The sequence below is a fragment of the Megalops cyprinoides genome, chromosome 7, assembly GCF_013368585.1.
Source record: "Megalops cyprinoides isolate fMegCyp1 chromosome 7, fMegCyp1.pri, whole genome shotgun sequence".
Classification (NCBI taxonomy): domain Eukaryota; kingdom Metazoa; phylum Chordata; class Actinopteri; order Elopiformes; family Megalopidae; genus Megalops; species Megalops cyprinoides.
The window spans coordinates 32,479,088-32,498,319 of NC_050589.1; the positions used below are offsets into that span (position 1 = coordinate 32,479,088).

The 19,232-nt window shown below is 43.2% G+C and overlaps 1 protein-coding gene across 1 annotated transcript in view; it reads right to left on the minus strand.

Annotated features, from left to right (window-relative positions):
- Positions 1-227: 227 nt before the first annotated feature.
- The window catches only part of calcrl2 (calcitonin receptor-like 2), a 29,012-nt gene continuing 10,007 nt past the window's right edge, over positions 228-19,232 (minus strand). The window contains exons 2-13 of the mRNA XM_036533312.1: positions 13,734-13,843; positions 11,237-11,396; positions 9,550-9,657; positions 8,986-9,098; positions 8,603-8,694; positions 7,858-7,984; positions 7,533-7,686; positions 6,660-6,720; positions 5,433-5,499; positions 4,386-4,604; positions 3,556-3,597; positions 228-2,915 (exon numbers count right to left, since the gene is read on the minus strand). Of these exons, the coding sequence (XP_036389205.1) occupies positions 2,634-2,915; positions 3,556-3,597; positions 4,386-4,604; positions 5,433-5,499; positions 6,660-6,720; positions 7,533-7,686; positions 7,858-7,984; positions 8,603-8,694; positions 8,986-9,098; positions 9,550-9,657; positions 11,237-11,396; positions 13,734-13,793 (1,485 nt within the window). The 5' untranslated portion in view covers positions 13,794-13,843 and the 3' untranslated portion in view covers positions 228-2,633. The remainder of the gene's footprint in view (positions 2,916-3,555; positions 3,598-4,385; positions 4,605-5,432; positions 5,500-6,659; positions 6,721-7,532; positions 7,687-7,857; positions 7,985-8,602; positions 8,695-8,985; positions 9,099-9,549; positions 9,658-11,236; positions 11,397-13,733; positions 13,844-19,232) is intronic.

The window sequence follows — 19,232 nt, forward strand, 5'->3', positions numbered from 1 at the left end:
TCTAAAAAGGTTTACGCAGCATGGAAGTCCATTTTATTTCCTATTTCCACTGCCCTTCCCTGAAGTCACTGTGATGGTGGTGAAATCTGGTGCAGTCTGAACGTGAAATGGAAAAATAAAGTGGATATCTCATACCATAATATGATTCTTTATTGCAATTACAGGAAAACAACATGAATTATACTAATTACAAAAATGAAAAAATGCAATACTTCCAAGTGCTCTGTTCCATTGGCAGCCAAAGTGGAATGTTCATAATTTGTTCAGAAATTTTTGCTGCCATTAGTCCTTTAGGGTCTTCCTCGCCTATATGAATTTGAGCCTAGATTCAACATAAGTGCAATCTGCTTTGCCCTAAACTTTCAGTAACACATTTCAGTAAGTGGTTTTTTCTGTTTCTTACACAACATTTTTGGTTTATTTCAGAGGTCGCTTGAATGTGTACACTTTAATGTGTACTAACCAATTTATTTCAATGTCTGAATTTGACAAAGTTGAAGACAAAGGCTTCAGGGCAAAGCCCATCTGCAGCTGTATTGAATTGAGGCCAAATACTTCTATAGGTTGAGTTCTTTTTCTATTTCCCCTTTTCCTTCTGATGTTTACATGGTTTCTCACCAAAGTCCAGCACATCCATCCAATCGTAGCTTTGTTCTCTTTTTATCATAAGTATTTTTTTTTTCAAAAGCAAGCCATACTCTCCTCTGTACATTTCCACTACTGAGAGACACCTCCTGTCCTGACATCACCCAGCTTTCTAGTTACCCGTACTTACCACATTGAACGTCACAGACAGAAGACCAATCGAAGACATTGTATCAGTAGAAACAAAATGCTTTCAGTTTCAAAATGTGCCAAGTTAATCACATATACAATGTAGCAATTATTCTCTATAAGTCAGTAAAACACTTTAAAAATAGGTCTGGCATCATCCTAGGTATTGATGTAAGCCAAGTAAAGCCAAGTAACACTAAACAATTTGAGCCACAATACCTCACACAAACTGAACAAGGACAAAACCAAAAGTGATGCTTCCCAATGATTCCCTGTCTTTTTTCATGTCAACACCTGAACAGAATGTCATCTAAGGTGCAATATCCCCAGCTTTAAAAGGTCACTGCCATTACCCTGTTCTGTTGAGATCTATTTAGAAGTCTGCATTCACATACTATCTGCAACTCAGTCCAGCATTAAATCAAACTAATTTGTTACACTGAGTAATACATATCGGCAAGAATAACTTTTCTAATTTCTTACACAATGTTGTCAGTTGTGGTACTGGTACTCATTAGACATAATAAGAGTTTCACAACTTCGCTCAGAACTGAGGACAAAGCACATTGTTTGAACAGATGGCTTACACAGAGAAGTTAGACGTTTGTTCATTCTGTCTGCCTGCATCTTAACACATCTGGAACAGCTGGGTCTGAAGTGCTATACGGGCATTTATATTTCATAGCTTTGTTCAAACTTTGATGCATATTCCTTTTTAATCAACGGAATCATTGTAGGGCTGGCTACCTGCAATTCTGACAATTAAACATTTTTCAGGCATTGGAATACCTGCTTCCAACTTAATTTGCCTGTAGTTTTTGTATTTGTACTTGTCATTGTTCTGGAGCTCACTTTTCTTCAGGTAAAAATTTTTATTTATACTGTCTCTTTCCTATTCTGTCAGCTGTGTGAGGGCAGAATTAGTGCTCCAAATACTTCATTAATAATACTTCAGTTGTGACCCACGAAAGCAACAATTACACACGCAGAAATGAAGGCATATTTGTGTGTGTGGTGTGTGTGCTATGAACGTCACGGAGAAGGCCAAGCTCAGTGCAAAGACATATTCCCTGTGAGTGACTGTCACGGTCTAAAAGTTTAAAGTGTAGAAATATGTGCCTGGAATGAGTATGGCGTTGTACAAGCTTATGTATTTACAGCAGAAACATCCATGAATATATACAGTGCATTAAAGAAAAATATCAGTATGTACTATTCCTCCAGCGGGCGTAGACTCAGACTCAAAGCAGCCTCCTCTGGATAAGCCTGGATGTTCCTCTAGGGCTTAGTTCCTGTCCAAACAGGAAGCTTCATCCCCCTTATCCACCCTGGTGTCCCGTTTCACACTAAGGCTGGGGTGCTATTTTCAACACTCCATTCTGAATAACTCTGTCATTGACCAAGAGAGGTCTCCAGAGATTGAGGGAAATATATCTTGCTTGTGTGTGTGTGTTTTTTTAGTGGGTCTGGCATTTGGCATATTCAAACAATGAAACATGAAACATAAAACTCTGGCATGATGGCCCAGCGATGTGGTCTTGCAAATCCATGCCTGCTGCTCATTTGCCCACAGAGGAATGAGAGTTTGTGTTTCTGAGTGCAAGAGCATGCATGTTCATGAGCAAATGCGGTGTGGCATTTACACGCCTGGCTACAGCTTTGGATAGGTAAGCATGTTGCTGGAATCGCTGATTCATTCTGATTCACGGCTGCTTGCGTTGTCCAAACTTCTTTACTCTTTCCTGCTTTTGGCTGTGATGTATGCATGTGTGTGCATGTGGGTGTGAGTGCGTCTCTGTGTGTGTATATGTGTATGTGTGTATGTGTGTGTATGCATCTGAGTGAGTGCTATGTGCAGCTCAGATGACAGTGGACTCCAGGGTCTTCAGTGCGCATCCCTCTCCGTTGGAGAAGTACTGGCCGTTCCTCTGTCCGTTGGCCTGCTTGGTCCCGGGTCCGGCAGGGGGCTGGGCTTTCTTGACGTCACCGTCGGGGAGGCTCGGCTCCAGGCTCACGATGGCCCGGCTCATTTCGGTGACGGAGGTGTTGGTGTGGACATTGGAGTGGGAGTCGTTGGTCACCAGCAGACCACTGCACCGGGCCCTGTTCTGCTTCCAGTGCCTCTTCAGCGCTGCCTGCACCTGGGGAGGGATTTGGACGTGACACCATGGCGCGGGGGGGGGGGGCAGGGGGAAGACACAAACTACTCACTCTATGTCACACTCCCTGGCTGGGGACACTGCTTCACTCACAGTCAAATCTCCATTTCATTCTGTTATCGTCTGCAAAGGCAAATCACGGAAAAGAACAGGGCAGAAACCCTCTCCTGGTCTGGTTTCACCCCTTCCTGTGTGTTTCTGGTATGAGCTTACCAGCTGCTGGTAAAGATGGCTTGCTTGTAGGAACAGCGGAGTGTTCTGTGTGGCCTCACATTTGGCTGCACAGCAGTGCACGCAAGAGCGTGGCCAATCAGTACCTGTCATGTCAGCTACCGTATCGTACTGGCACAGAGCTGGGTTAGCTGGTCATAAGGGAGCGTTTCAGAAAGGCCAGCCAGAATTACTGGCACACGCAGTGCATTCTTGAGTGACTGCATGATTCAGAACTAAACAAAATGTTGCACAGAGGGTGAACTGTTCACAAACCAGCTGAAACAAGACCATGCCACTGGAGTAAAGGGTTTCAGCAACCGTATGACTTTAGATCGAGCTAAATATTCACATTAATTTTAATATTTTAACAATATTCAATATTTTAGTACAGGAATACAGCAACACCTACCTCCCCATTGCAGAAACAGAAGATGACTGCTACTAGAAAACCCTGTAAAGAGAGACATGCCAGCAGAACAGTGAAATCAATCTGGAGGACTGAGCTGCGTTATTCTGTGACTCTCCTCTCTACTGCTAATCCCTTTAAAACAATTAAGTACTTTCACTGAAATCAGGAACACATCACAATTTCAGCCCAAAAGGTGCCTTTTAATCAAGTAAAACAGAGTATATCAAAGTAACTGATTACAATTAATACAATTTGAATCAATTAGTACCAGGACTACTCAAATAACACTAAACCTATGAAATTAACCCTAGTAATTACTAATAGCTTAACCAAGCAAGAGAAATTTGTGAAAGGGACGTATATTGTCTATATATCTCTTATTATTTTATGCAAAGGGCTTGTAGTGACTAACCGTCACATGAAATTGACGATCATTTAAAAACTCAGGCAAACCGATCTGCTTTAGCCCTGATAGAAGGCCAACCAGCATGCACAGATCTCTGCCAGTAATAAGAAACACTAATTCTGGGACACAGGAAGGCAACGACTGTTTGTGGATTGTTTTGCAGTAGGACTCAGAGAAGAAAAATTAGTACCAACATTAAGTCCAAAACTAACATGACCTTTCCAGAAGAAAGCTATCAGACCGACTGCAGCTTTGCACAGTCTAGCCGACAGTGAGGGAAAACGTGATGCAGAATGAGAACTGTTCTGCGACCTGCAGACCTGCACCGTGTAGGCAAAAGGGGACACGGAACACCGGAGGGAGGGGGGGGGGGGGGGGGGGGTAGTACACAGGGCAGGCCAGAAGGGGTCGCCTGTGTCCACACCTGGAAGTGGCTGAAGATGTGCATGACGAACTCGTAGACGGCGCGGGCCAGCCGGCCCTCGGGCCTCCAGGGCACCAGGACGAACTGGATGCCCAGCAGCGGGACCAGGATGAGGGTGGCCCGCACGGCCTTCATGTAAACGTTGGACTCGGCGGTGTGGGTGAGCTTCAGCTTGGTGATCAGGACGCGCATGATGTTGAGGAGGAAGAAAAGGTTCACCTGGACAGGGGGGGGAAGGGGCGGAGCCAGCAGGAGGCAAAAGCGACATTCTTGACACTCATAGCTATTCATTGTGGACAAAATAGCGAAACAGGGTTATTGAAATAGACTGCGCCAAACTCCTCCATGCCAGAAAGTGTTCAGATCTTAATCAAAAATGAAGCATTTCCCATTTAAAATGTTATTAATTCGATAAGGCATAGCAGACACCCTGTTATACTTGGTGAGTCATATATCTTACATGTCTTGTTATCAATGAATTCTGATCTGGATATAAGATCGCTTAACAGATATCTGCTTTCAGTTTGGTTTTGGAGTCACAGTCGCATGTTGTAGCAGGAGGATAGAAGGGTAGTGAGAATTATTTTTACTCCTTTGAGTGACTAAAAACATCAGTAACATAGACTTTAGACTATTTATTATGAATGCTTAGTTGAAATTAGTTCAATGGGTCCTACAAAAATAAATTAAGGCACCAAATTTACTCCTAAGGCAGATATTAACAAAAATATAAATAATCAACTTCACTTTGTATTAGTACACATGCACCAACGACACATTACTTTCACAAAGACGTTATCACAGACTACAAGAACAGAGATCAAACAGAGATCAGCACTGTCAGCTCAGCTGATCCTAAATAATTGAGAGCTTTGCTGGAGATAAAATAAACACAGTGAGACAGAGTGAGTCTCAAAGACCAGAGTGAAAACCCCTACTGTAGCTATCATAGTCAGATACTTAAGTCTGATGCTTAAGTAAACGGGACATATACTGGAGTTGGACCATGTATGGAGTGCGTGTCCTCCATGTGGTGTGATGGCTCACCAGCAGGGCAGCGTGGATGGGGCCATGGATGATGTAGAGCAGGTGAGTGTCTGAGCTGATCCAGCACCTGATGGCCAAATGGGGGAAAAAAGTCAGTCACAGTATCGTCAAAGATATTCTACACACCATCCAGATATTTAGCTTTGTGTGCTTCACACTGAAAATTTGGCCTCTTTAATTGCTGGAGCTGTAAGTGTTCGGGCTCATTATGTACATTCTTGAAGGAGTGTGGTCCACAACAGTACAAAAAATGGTTTGCGCACCACTGTGCTCTATCCATTTCAGTGCGTAACCATAAAGATCAGTGGGAATAATGACTGGGTCGCACTCAAAAAATGAAGGAAAAAATCCCGTAGTCCATGAATTGATTTGTTCCAACAGACATGAGCAGTAGGCTAAAACAGAACATTCATCAGCAGCAGAGTAATGAATGTGGTGCTGAAGCCCCTTGGCACCAAAATAAGTAAGGCAAGTACGGCGGATTAAATGAGCTACAGAGACGACTATCTGGCCGTAATACAGACTATCTGTGGCGACACTGCTGGAGTGTGAAATTGGTTTCATTATCAGTTTGGCAGATGCCCTTCTCAAGGGTGATTACTGTACAGCACTTACAATTCACATTACATATTCTGTAACCCATTCACACAGATGTTTTCCTACAGAGGCTAATGAAGTCAATTGCCTTGCTCAAGGACGCGCCGGCGGGACTGCATTCAGGATTCAAACCACAACCGTCAGACCTGCAGAAACTGACACGCCCTCGCTTTCACGGTAGAGTCCCTCACATGCAGAGAGCACAGAAACTGACACGCCCTCGCTTTCACGGTAGAGTCCCTCACATGCAGAGAGCAGAACCCATCAAGGCTCTCTCTCTATCTCTTTCTCTCTGCTGTCCTCCTAAAGCTACCAGACTGTAATCACATGTTTTTGCATTTAGATGACAAGAGAGTTCAGTTAGATGAGGAAACATGGGTTATTTAAATGGGCTATGTTGTTCTCAGATTGGAAGGTACAGTCTTCAAATAGACTAAAACCAAGGGAGCAACTATCACAAATGGAGGAGTGTTCTCGATGTATTTCTGTTGTGTCTAAATGCAGGCTTTGAATAATAATCCACTGAAACACACCAACGTGCTGAGACAGGATTTCATCTCCTTTTTTTTTTAAAGTGCGACGTGATACCCCTGCTGAAAAGTACAGTACAGTGATGGAGCTGTTTGTCACCTGTCGTTGTAGAAGAGCCATCGGGCCACAGCGTGGGTGATAGCAGGGACCAGGGGGAACCCTGTCAGGGTAAAGGTGGTGACCGAGACAACAATGTTAAAGCCTGAACAGGTCTTTCCATTTTCACCTCAGAAGTTGCCTGTGTAATGAATATGCAAGTGAAACAACTAAGACCACTTCAGAAATAAAAAACCGAGACACACTACATTCACAGCCTGGATCCTTACTGTTACAGAAATGGACCCATTAGACAGTGCTATGCTATTCTATTTTTGTAACAGCAATGCAACAGTTTAACATTATATGCATGACACATGACACTGAATCTGACACAAAATTACAGCAAATTGCAATTTTTAACTATGGTGACTGGCTCTGGATGAGCACACGCTACTCATTGTAAGCAGACGTAGTTTGTGCAGCAAGACTTGACAGGCAGTAGAATCACTACCCCATACAAAAATGTGTTTAAAACATATTTTAAGTATATTTTAAGCTCAATAAATATGTTTAAAATATGTAATTTACTGCTATTTTGACATATTGCAACATATTTCTGATTTGAACTCATGTATTATAATTGTATTTGCAGAGCAAGATATTTGTCAATATATAGTAGAACGTATTTCATTTTTGGATGGGACACCAGATTGTAGCATGACTTCAGCACCTCTGAATCAGAGAGAGAGAGACAGTATGAAAAGGCAGTCAAAAAGGGCTAGGGTATTCATTCAAGTCTTCACTTGGGATCTAATGATCAACCTGGATACTGGAATTGTACAGCATAAAGACTTTTTGGGTAATCCCTAAATGAGTTCCCTGGGCCTCGACTGTTGGTGGGGCGGAGCTGGGCCACACCCAGGACGTACTCACCCCAGCCCAGGACATAGTACCATCCCAAATGCTGCTCCCCCACGAACACGGCCACGATGATGAGGGTGTGCAGGTATATGCCCTCACACAGCATCCAGAAGTAGTTGGAGCCAAAGGTGTACAGGGTCAGAATGGAGAGCACCTTGCATCCGATCTGTCACCGCCAAGGCCGCACACAGGGACAAAGAGAAGCGTCTCCTTCACGCAAATACCACACTCACAACGACTGCTTACACAAAGTGCTTCTTTATGGTGGTTTTTCAGTTCCACAGATATATAGGCCCGACACCACCGCCCTGGTGGCGGGCGCAGGGAGAGCACTCACCCAGTCGCTCGCCACCAGCTGCTGGTCGCTGACCACGGTGGAGAGCCACATGACGGTGCAGATGGAGTTGAGGATGAAGGAGAGGAACATGTTCTTGTGGAGGGAAATCCTCTGACAGCTCAGGCTCCTGACGAAAGCACAGAACCAGAGAGAGGAACAAGGGCCATCAGAGCAGAGGAGACCTCTGTGAGCTGCTATTGGTTGAGACTGGCATGAACATGTAAGGACACATACTTTACGTATTTTACTTATTTGTCTGTTTGTTTAACCAGTGAGGTCAAGTGAGAACTCAGATCTGTTTTACGGTAGCCACCTGGGGAAACAGACTAGGTAGGGAATGTGAAGGATTGCATGGCCAGCCATCTGTGGGACAGATGATTATGTGGCCAGATGTAGGGAGCCAGTTTGGGAATTTGACTGGGCTCTGGGATTAACCCCTGATATCACTGGGACAAGCACTGTGGGATTTTTAATGTCCCCACAGTGAGTCACCACCTAGATGTACGACATCATCAGAAAGCACAAGGCGCTCATTGCCATGCTCAGCGCATTGTGCTTTACTCGGTTCAAAAGAAAATGTGCCCCCTACTGTCTCACCAACACCACTTCCACCCTTCCAGAAGCAGTCCAAGTCCAGCCCCACTCAGCAGCAGTGGGTTATGGCTGTTGACAATATGGCTGCTGATGTGCACAGTACACAAATCGGCCTCCAGGGGGCAGCAGTACGGAGCAATTCACTACTCACTTGAAGTAGGAGAAGATGCAGAGGGAGATGAGCAGGGAGACCACTGACAGGCCATGCCCCACAATGGCCAGGTAGTACAGACTATAAGCCAACTGGGGAGAGAGGAGCAGAGCCAACATGAGTCACTGTAGCCTTTTACTGGGACTCAGCTACCACCTCCTGTACTTTAAACACCAGAACATGTTTGAAGGTTACCTTCCAAATGTATCTTAGCTGCAGCCCACGTTTTAGATCACACTGATAGCATATTTGTCAAAATTTGATTTAATCTTGTACGACTGTCAAATGGAGCCATATTCAGTTTTCTGTGTGTAATAAAGCTTAGCCGTGGTAAAGCAGCCATGGCCTAACCATTGTAAAGTAGAGCTGAGGTGTTTACATGCCTTAAGCTTGTCCTTGGTATACGCAGTGCACTGTGTGTAGTTGGACCAGGTGCGGTTGCTCTCTGGGTGACGGAACCAAAGGCCATCTGGGTTACAAACTTTGGTCACCTTTTCTGAAACGTGCACAGAGCAGACTGCATTAAGCCAAAGTGAACTCCCAAACGCATCAGAGCACATTAGAGCACATTGGACCTCACATTGCCCTCATTACTGACACATGGTCCATCTCAGACCATGTAAGGTACAGCTTACAAAAGAGACAAAGATGTGACAACAAGAGTAATACAGTAGTTATTATTATTATACCTTATTTTGTAGACCACCTCTGTTTATTCCCTGCTCATGTTGCTTTTCATAAGGAAATTAAAATAAAAACAAATTTACAATTTGCAAGACATAATTTATGCTTAAAACCATGTGCAGGGCAGAACAACGGTACAAAATAAGAAACACAAAAGAAAAAAGGGAAGACTGACTAAGATTGTGCTGCTTCAGTGATGTTACCTGGTAATTAAATGGATATTATAGATAATGCGGCGCACCCTAGAGTGTGCGGGGTCTCACCAGCAGGGTCGAAGTCCTGGAAGTACTCAGGACAGAGCTGCATTGCTGTGCCGGGAGAAGAGTCCCCCCAGCACAGCCAGCCATCCCAGGTGCGGTTACAGAAGGGGCCTGTAAGGGGAGACAGAGAGACCACATCCCCTGCTGATTGCTCACCGCGTCCCGAGCGCACCACTGAGGCCGAACGCAGCATACTCGACATGAGGTCAGCTACATTGTTGCTTCCGCGGTTCACGTGTTAACAGCAAAGCTGGGGCGAAAACAATAACTGTGCCCATGACGCAGTTTGTTTTTCAACAGTGTCAATGCATTCCAGTCTTTCACTGAGAACTGGATAGAAGGAAGTACTCCTTTGTGATGTAAGTGCTGTCATGCATTTCGACAATCAGGAACCAGGAGCACTTATTCCAGTCATTTCAAAAGTCACCAGCAGAGTCCTGTAACAACTGCCCATTAGCTCCTTTTGCATTCGCATACCTGTCTGTCGAATTGTAGAATATTGTTCTGGGGTATCATATGCCTGGGTGCAGCGCGTGCTGGGATATGCTCTGAAACTCATAGCCTTATCATGGGCTAGGGGCTGACAAGGCCACACAGACATGAGTACATGCAGATGTTATAAAGGAAAAGAACACTGGAGGGCTTCTGGGATCTGTAGTGCTCTGATGGCTCCTTTTGGAAAACAAAGATATTGATCAAGACTGAAGTAATGTACTAAGTATAGTACATCCCTTTATAAATCTGTTATTGAACTAAAAACAGCATATCTATCCAAGGATCCAAAGTATTCATTCATGGGAATATATTTTTAAAAAGCTTTGTTGTGAGAATATAGGGAAACTACCAGAGGGGACCGAAGGGTCTGGCAGCTTGTGTTCATCCCTGTGTGCTGGCAGATTGATATAGTGTCCCTTACAACCACTCCTGGTAAACAATGCAAGGAAGTCCAGATCGAGACTAAAGTTAGTACCTGTGTGGAAATAACACACAAAGTAGCGTTTGAGAGGCGGTTATTTATTGGACTGTGACAGGGACAGCACTGGCACAAAGGCCATTTCCCCTCTTTCAGGGCTGCTGTTTCCCCCTTGGTCTCTTGTGAATCCATGAGTACTGTGACCCTGCCGCACCCAACCACACACACTCACATAAACAGAGATGCAAACACACACACACACACACACACACACACACACACACAGTGAAGGCAGGCATAAACACACATGGAAGCAACAGCACAAACACACACACACGCACATACTCACACAGTGCACAGGCGCACGCAGGCACACATACATAAATACATATTCATACAAACACACACATTCATACACACACACACACACACACACACACAAACGCAAACACACTCATGCACACACTCAAACATCCACACATGCTCATGCGCACACATACACAAGCAAACATTTGTGTGCACCCACATATGCACAACAGTCACAGTTAACTTATTTCTGAGGGCATACACACAGTTAAAAGCTATGTATAATCTCAGTTCCATGATCAATGACATGAATTTCTTTAAACAAAGATAATACATCGCAGATATCACGCCATCGGCCTTCTCTGCAATTTCAGGAATTTAATGAGATAACTCAGATAAAGGCCACTGGGCTGGGTAAAGCTGTGATGTGATAATGTGATGATGCTTTGATGTTAGAGAGCAGATTTTCACCTCCATCTGAGCGAGGCGGGTCAGTGATGATCTTCAGATAGCACTCGAACTGCGCTGAGAGGATCTGGCCACGGCTCGTCCTGAGAACAGCGCTGGACACGGGGGTCGTGGGCTGCACCTCGGACACCATGATAGGCCCCGCCTCCTCACAGACACACTCCTGAAGGACAGAAATTCAGTATGCTTCAATGGCCAGCACATGAGCTTCCATACATATGTATAAACGCTCCCAAACACATGCACATATAAACACACACACACACACACAAATATATGTACTTATGTATTAAGCATGCACACAGACAGTACACACACACACACACACACACACATATATACAGTATATATATATATATATATATATATATATATATATACATATATATGTATGTATGTATGTATCTCCATTGCCTTGAAAAAGTATTCAGCCCCCAACCGTTTTTCACATAAATGATTTAAACAACCTGAGATTATGACTAATTATTCAGATTTTTGTATTTGTGCATCACTTAACTCTGCAACAGTGCAGCTCAAAAAAGAAATAAAATTGTAAACCAATAAAGAAAAAAAATCAAGTACTGAAATGTCAATAGTTAATAAGAATTCATTCTCCTTCTTTGTTGCCACCTTTCGCAGCTGTCAGTCTTTTTGGATAAGTCTGTTAATTTTGCATAATGTGATGGAACAATATTAGCCCATATATCTCCTTGCAAAATTGCTCAAGCTGTACCAGGTTAGTTGGGAAGAGGCGGTGGACAGCTATTTTGAGGCATTTCCACAGATGTTTGATGGGGTTAATGTCAGGACTCTGACCGGGCCACCCAAGGACATCAATTTGTTCATTAAGCCAATCCAGTGTTCCTCTGGCAGTGTGCTTTGGGTCGTTGTCCTGCTGAAACTTCCTCCCTAGTTTACAGATTCTGGCAGAGGGGATTAGGTTTTTATCCAGAATATCCATGCATTGTGCAGCATTCATCTCCCCATCAGTCTTGACCAGCCTGCCAGTCCCTGCTGCTGAAAAGCACCCCCATATCATGATGCTACCACCAGCGTATTTCACTGTGGGGATGGTGTTTCCCAGCTGAAGTGCAGTGTTAGCTTTACACCACACATACCGCTTAGCGTTTGAGCCAAAAAAATGCCACTTAAGTCTCATCAGACCAAAAAAAACCTTCTGCCATACCTCTGTAGTATCTTCACACTGACATTTTGCAAAGTCTTTTTTTAGCAAGGGCTTCTACCTTGCCACTCTTCCATAAAGGCCCTTTTTGTACAATAGCTTGGAGATTGTTGACCCACAGACATCATTTTCAGTTGCAGCCACTGACTTCTGTAGCTTGGTTAGAGTGACAGTTGGCATCACAGTAACCTCTCTGACAAGTGCCATTCTTGTTCGGCAGCTACGTTTAGGGGGGCAGTTAGCCCTAGGGAGTGTGGCTGCAGTTCCATATTTCTTTCATATCTGTATGATGGACTGCACTGAGCTCCAAGGTATGTTCAGCGCCTTTGAAATGTTCTTGTATCCTTCCCCAGATTTGTGCTTCTCCACAATTATATCCCTCACTTGTTTTGATTGCTGTTTTCTCTTCATTCGGGTTTGTTCAATAGAAAATCCAGCCATACTGTTTGACCTTATAGAGAGGGAAGGTATTTATGCTCATGAAGTAATTCAAAACAGGTGATCCACTATTTTCTACACAGATGGAGACCATCAACAAATCAGATGAGTTTATGAGCCAATATCTCACGCCCGAGCAAGGATAGCCTTACAATTATGAAGGGTATGAATACCTTTTAAATCTCAAAGTTTTAGTTTTATTTTTTTGTCTAAGTTTAGAAAGTTTGGATGTTTCTTTTGATTTGTCTCGATGTACTGTGTAGACCAGCTGGAAAAAAAAATCTTACTTTAATATATTTTAAACTTGGAATCTGAGCCAATTAATTGTGAAAACAGTATTGGGGGCTGAATAGTTTTTCAAGGCACTGTATACATACAGACAGTACCAGTCAAAAGTTTGGACACACCTGATTAGGATAATGGGAAACATTCATTCAAGGACATTTTGATCTAAAGACTTATGCTTAAATGCTTGAAATTTGTTTCTTAGACAAATATAAATAGTGAAGTTGATGCCTATGTATGAATTTCTTTCCAAAAAAAAAAAAATTGTTAAATATTTTTGGTTACTTTAAAGAATCTAAAATATACGATTTTGATAAGTTTTGATTGAACACTTTTTTGGTCACTACTTAATCCCATTTGTATTATTTCATAGCTTTAATGTCTACCATTTATTTATTTACTATTATTCAAGAAACGTGGAAAATATGTCCTGAACAATAGTAAATAAATAAAAATAAAGAAAAAACCTTCTATGAGTAGGTGTGCTCAACTTTTGACTGGTACTGTACATATATTATGTATACTGTATATATTCATGCATGCACACAGACACACACACACACACAGAACTGGTCTAAACTGCTTTCCTCTTACTTCAGTGACCAGCAGCAGTAGCAGCAGTAGCAGTGCCCAGGGCGTTTGAGGCCTCTTCATAGCTGTGAGACGTGAGGGTCAGACAGGGGGCGCCAGAGAACCTTGGAAAACTGGAGAGAGGAGACACCTGGATACTGTTTGCAATCCTTTGCAAGGCTTCCCATATGTCCAATTTAATTTCATTCAGATATGCTGTTGATCTTTGTAAAACATATTGATTGGCTTTTATCATTTTTATACCACAAATCCTCTTAATGCAAACTATAAATTTATTAAATTTCATTACCATTATGTGTAATTATATATGTGGAGGTGTACTTCAGAGTTAAGTGCAATTATATGTGTAGAGGTTTACTTCAGGATATGTTTAACCATTCTGTTTGGAATGGGATAGTTCGTCTGTAATTGCATATGTATATTGCACTGCACTTGTACGTTGATCTAGGCACACACTTGAGATATACAGTAAGTGCTATGTTTGGCACTGATGCTTGTTCATGTGTGATTAGTGAGGTCCTGTCTGCGCAACTTTTATGCCACTTTATTAGGTGAACTCTGTAATTGCCTGTAATTTACAGCATCAATGTAAATTTAAGGTAGTAGTTTTTTCTCAATAATTCATCCGACTAATGTAAAGTGTACTGTTAGAATGTGAATTTTGTGATTTTTGATTGTTAAAACATATTGTCCCTTTGATAAAACACAGAAGAATTAATGCAGCAATTCAAGTAACAAATTCCTGAGTATAATTACAAAACCAATATCTGAGCAAAAAGCTCAGAGCAGTTAAAACTTCTCCTTTGACTGCTATATTGTGTATCTGATCATGGTATATGGGAAAGGGACCCACAGTGACTGTAGGGTCTTTGCACTGAAGTAATTCTGAGATCATGCATGTTTACCGCATCATCATTGTTATATTTATTTAGCAATGCTTCCTTTTCCGAGAAACCATTTCACTTGAATTCCTCTGTATCTCCTTAATTTCACTGAAACCTTTAAACTATCGTTTCTTATAGAGTCCAATTTTATAGAGTTTTTTAACACTTCAAATCACACAGCTCTTTGAAAAAACAACCAATACAGATCCTGCAAAAACAGGCAAAGCATAGTGGTGTGTGTGTGTATGTGTGTGTATGTGAGGTCAATGGTTGATTGGTGCCCATCAGTACAGTGGGAGCTGATGGAAAGCAAGGCTCTTTCTGTGACTCACTGTAGTGTAATTATGGTTAGAGCTTCTCTGTCCCTCTGCTCCTTCCTTCCCTTTTATTTGTGATACCCTATAAACGCATACCACACTCATTGGTGATATCCCATAAATATAGGACAGACTCATTATGGATATCCTGCGAATACACCACAGGCTCATTCTTCATATCACACAAATGTACTACAGTCTCATTCTTGACATCTAAAAACAGTACAGGATTATTTATGAATTTGGGACTGGACGAAGGGGACAATATCAGGAAGGAACCATTGAGTTCCACAGCTTCAAATGTCACCGGTTTCTCAAGTGACAGCAGTGGCCTAAGTAGCCAAACAGGCTGCATATGTGTGTGAGTGTGTGTGTGTGTGTGTGTCCAGCTGGCTATGTGCTCATGTGCACGGTTGCGTGTGCAGCTGGTAAAGTACATGCGCGCGTGTGTGTGTGTGTGGCTGTGTATGTGTGTGAGTGCGTGTGTGTGTGTGTCCGGCTGTGTGTGTGTGTCTGGCTCTGTGTGTGTATGCGTGTGTGTGCATCTGGCTGTGTCTGTGTGTGTGCGTGTGTCTGGCTGTGTGTGTGTGTTTGGCTCTGTGTGTGTGTCTGGCTCTGTGTGTGTATGAGTGTGTGTGCGTGTGTGCATGTGTGCGTGTGTATCTGGCTGTGTGTGTGTGTGTGTGTGTGTGTGTGCGTGCGAGTGTGTGTATGTGTGTGTGCGCGTGTGTCTGGCTGTGTGTGTGTGTGTCTGGGTGTGTGTGTGTGTGTGTGTGTGTGTGTGTGTGTTGTGCGCATACACTAAATCCTAAGAAGCGGCTGGAGCACAGGGAGAGGTAAGACTGACCCCTGGGACCGGACACTGCAAATGCGTGGTGGTCCAGCTGCCATCCCGTCCGCACCATATGACATCACAGACGGGCACGGCATCAAGCAAAGCTCGCCATCACAATGGTGTATCACCTGACTGCATTCCCCGCTGCTGGCCGCAGACCCACACTGAAGCACGTCCTGTGCCCCTCCTAATCCTGTTCAGCTTCAAAACCACCCATACCATTCTCACCCTTGTATGGGCATGAGTTAGCTGGGTGAAAACTAACAACTAAGAACCGAGTTTAAGCGGAACAAAAAGCAGATATATAAATAATCTTATCAGAATACTCCATCAAGGTATGGTATTGAATGCTGTGCTTTACATCAGGGTACTGTATTAGATACTATGGGTTATATTTCATACATTCCATTTTGTAGCTGTATCACATATCACTCTCAAATAATACATATTACACTTCCTACACTGTCCTACAAATGCTACTTAAAAATCTTGCTCTTATGCCTCAGTTATTTATTCACAATATCCAGTTCCATACTGTCATCCATACCCAGTGGAAATGGCCTGGAATCCAATCATCAGAAGCACAGCAGGTGCAGCTGCTGCTTGCTGCCTCTTGTTGTCACTCTGATACTTGCTGTTAGTGCTTTAAATGGAGACTTCCTAAAACATTCTCCGCAGAGGTACTCCCACTCACGGCCAGCGGCAGACAGACACGAAACAGAAACGCGGGAAGCCTTCCCACGCCCCGCCGCTCTGGGAACGGTCTAACGTGGGAACGCTGGGGTAACCCGGCCCCGTGTTTAAGAGTGTTTCATTCACTGCGTAAACGCAGTTGATGAAGACGACAGAAGAGTTACACAGACAGACACATGCACGCACGCACGCACACATAAACACAAACACAAACAGACATGCCTGACCAGCATCCATGCACATGGACAAGCTCCAGCACAAGAGCCTGCACACAAGGCGGTCACGCTCCGAGTCTGATGCACGCAGCAAAAAACCAGAAGCAGGTCTTTTAAATTATGATACAGGTCATTACAACGCACGCAACCCACTTCCTCTCCTCCTTGCAACACATACAGAGCGAATCACAGAGGAAGGAGATCCATCATGTATGTGGAAACAGGAAGCAGCCCGTTGGCACGCACAGCACGGCACCACCGCCCGACCTGAGTTTAAACTTTCCTCCCTGGGAAAACATCTGGCTCCTCGGGGAGTGGCGGCCCTTACTGTGTGAATCTAAGCTGGCGGTGACCCTGGAAGAGATTGGTTTTCTTATGAGCCCTTAGTCGTAGGGCAGCTAGGCTGGCTGTCTTTCAAGCCAAATTTGCCTGTTCACCCATTGCAATTAGGCATACATATGTAAATACAGTTACAGTCTCGCTACTTCCCCGGGTTGCTGTTGTGTAGTGTGTACGAGAAGAAGGGCTGCAACCTGACGTGCGTGTAAATGTACAAAAGAAAAAAACAATTCAAAAACAAACAAATTCAAAATAAAACTGGCACCGGACGGCCCTCAGGAAGGGCTGGGGCCTACCTGTTGTCTTTGGATCCGCGCTGTCAGTGTCAGTCTGGGCCAGCTCAGTCTTGCCCTGTGGTGGCGGCCAGCTCCGCGGTCGTCGTATGCGTTCAAGTTTTGTTATTATCATTTTTCCTAATTTATTATTTTTTGTTTTCTTTTTTCCTAAAAGTGTTAGCACCCACCATGCAAAGAGAAATGCAAAAAGAAATCCCTCAGCCCGTGGGGGAACGTGGATGGTGTTGGCATCTGTCACGGTGTCGTTCATTGGCATGCCGTCATTATTTTTATTTCACCAACCCAAAATGCGCATATACTTCAATTACTTTTATCGCTAGCTCACACACTGAATCGGCTTCGTGCCCACGAGTTGATCAAGCTCGCACCCTCCTTTTTCTTGGAGGCAAACCACTTGCTCGGTTTAAACTTGCCGCCGTTCCCACGCCAAACTCCACCACACCTTTGATCACCTGGAGCTCCTATGAAGGCAATCAGAGGTAGCCCCACTCTTCGAGGGACCGTCAGCTGCGTAATGACGTAGCAGCAGGTGCCAATAGAAAAAAACCAAAACAAAAGAATGTATGTGTGTTTGTGTGTGTGAGTGAGACACTACCCCCTCATAACAATATATATACATACATGTGTACACAGTATATCGACAGATCCAGAAAGAGAGAAAGAAACTGGGTATTTATTTTATGCTTATATTTGAAAAAAGGGTGAGATATTAAGTCAAATCTGATGATTGATTAGCATGGGGAACTGGGCTGAAACTTTGTGTAAATCTTCAAAGGCAGCTGAACTGTAAAGGGTAACACCCGCATGACAGTGTAGTACTACCAGCAAGCTTCGTGTTCACACTTTGTGTTCACTAGCGGTTTCCTCTGACAATGTCCACAGGTGTTCAGACAGTAGTTCAGACAGGAAGTATACCCAATACCCAGGAGGCACCTGGCACTGACTGACGTGACTCCACATAACACTACAAAACATAGTTTTACACAAGGGATTTACGTTGAAGCCACTGCTGAACTTAACAGTGTTTCAAGAGACAACATTAAATGATTACTTTCTCTAAATGACTGAAAATCTGATTTCCTTCTGTCATTTAGCTATAATGTCTGTTAGAATGACCCCAGGCAATCAGCAGATACTCTGCTTAATTACATTGTTTAAATATAAGAACAAAATGAAGGTCTGCATTACATTGTGATGGTTTTCTTTTAGTCAATGTTTATTAGTTTACAGAGGTACTTCGTAACTATTGATTGCCTGAATGCACCAATTAAGAATGCCTGAATTACCAAAATTGCACTCTAATATTTGTAACTAATATAAGTCGCTCAAGATAAGAGTGTCTGCTAAATGCCAATCATGTAATGTCAAGAATAATGTCAGAAGGGAAACTGTTGACAGACTGAAAGAGGCATTGGTGGATTCTCTGCCTTAATACTAATACGGCAAATACATTAACTCTAATACATCTCTCTTGCATGGCCACCACTATGAACGTCCTGAAATTAAAAAATGCATTCCAAGACAGCTCCTTCAAATTTCCCTCAGAAATAAACGCATAAATTAATGGATTTCAACTGAACATTTATGCATCTAGCACACAATCCTGGTGCTATTCTGATGTAAAGAATATTTTCACATAATCTGTTTCTGCCTCTGTGTGTTGTTTGAATACATAATTCCCCACCTCTGAATCAAACGCTTATGCCTTAACAAAAAAACCCCAGCAATGCAGCTTCAGCCTTAAGCACCTAGGAATTTAAAGGTAACAGATGCTGAACTAAGATTAATTTACACAATTTGTATCCAAACCCACAGCTACAGTTGAAAACAGGAAAAATCCATTTATCAATTTATTTGCAAAAATCCACTAGGATTACCCCTTGTAGAATGAAAATCCATCTGTTCAAACTACATCGTGGTTCA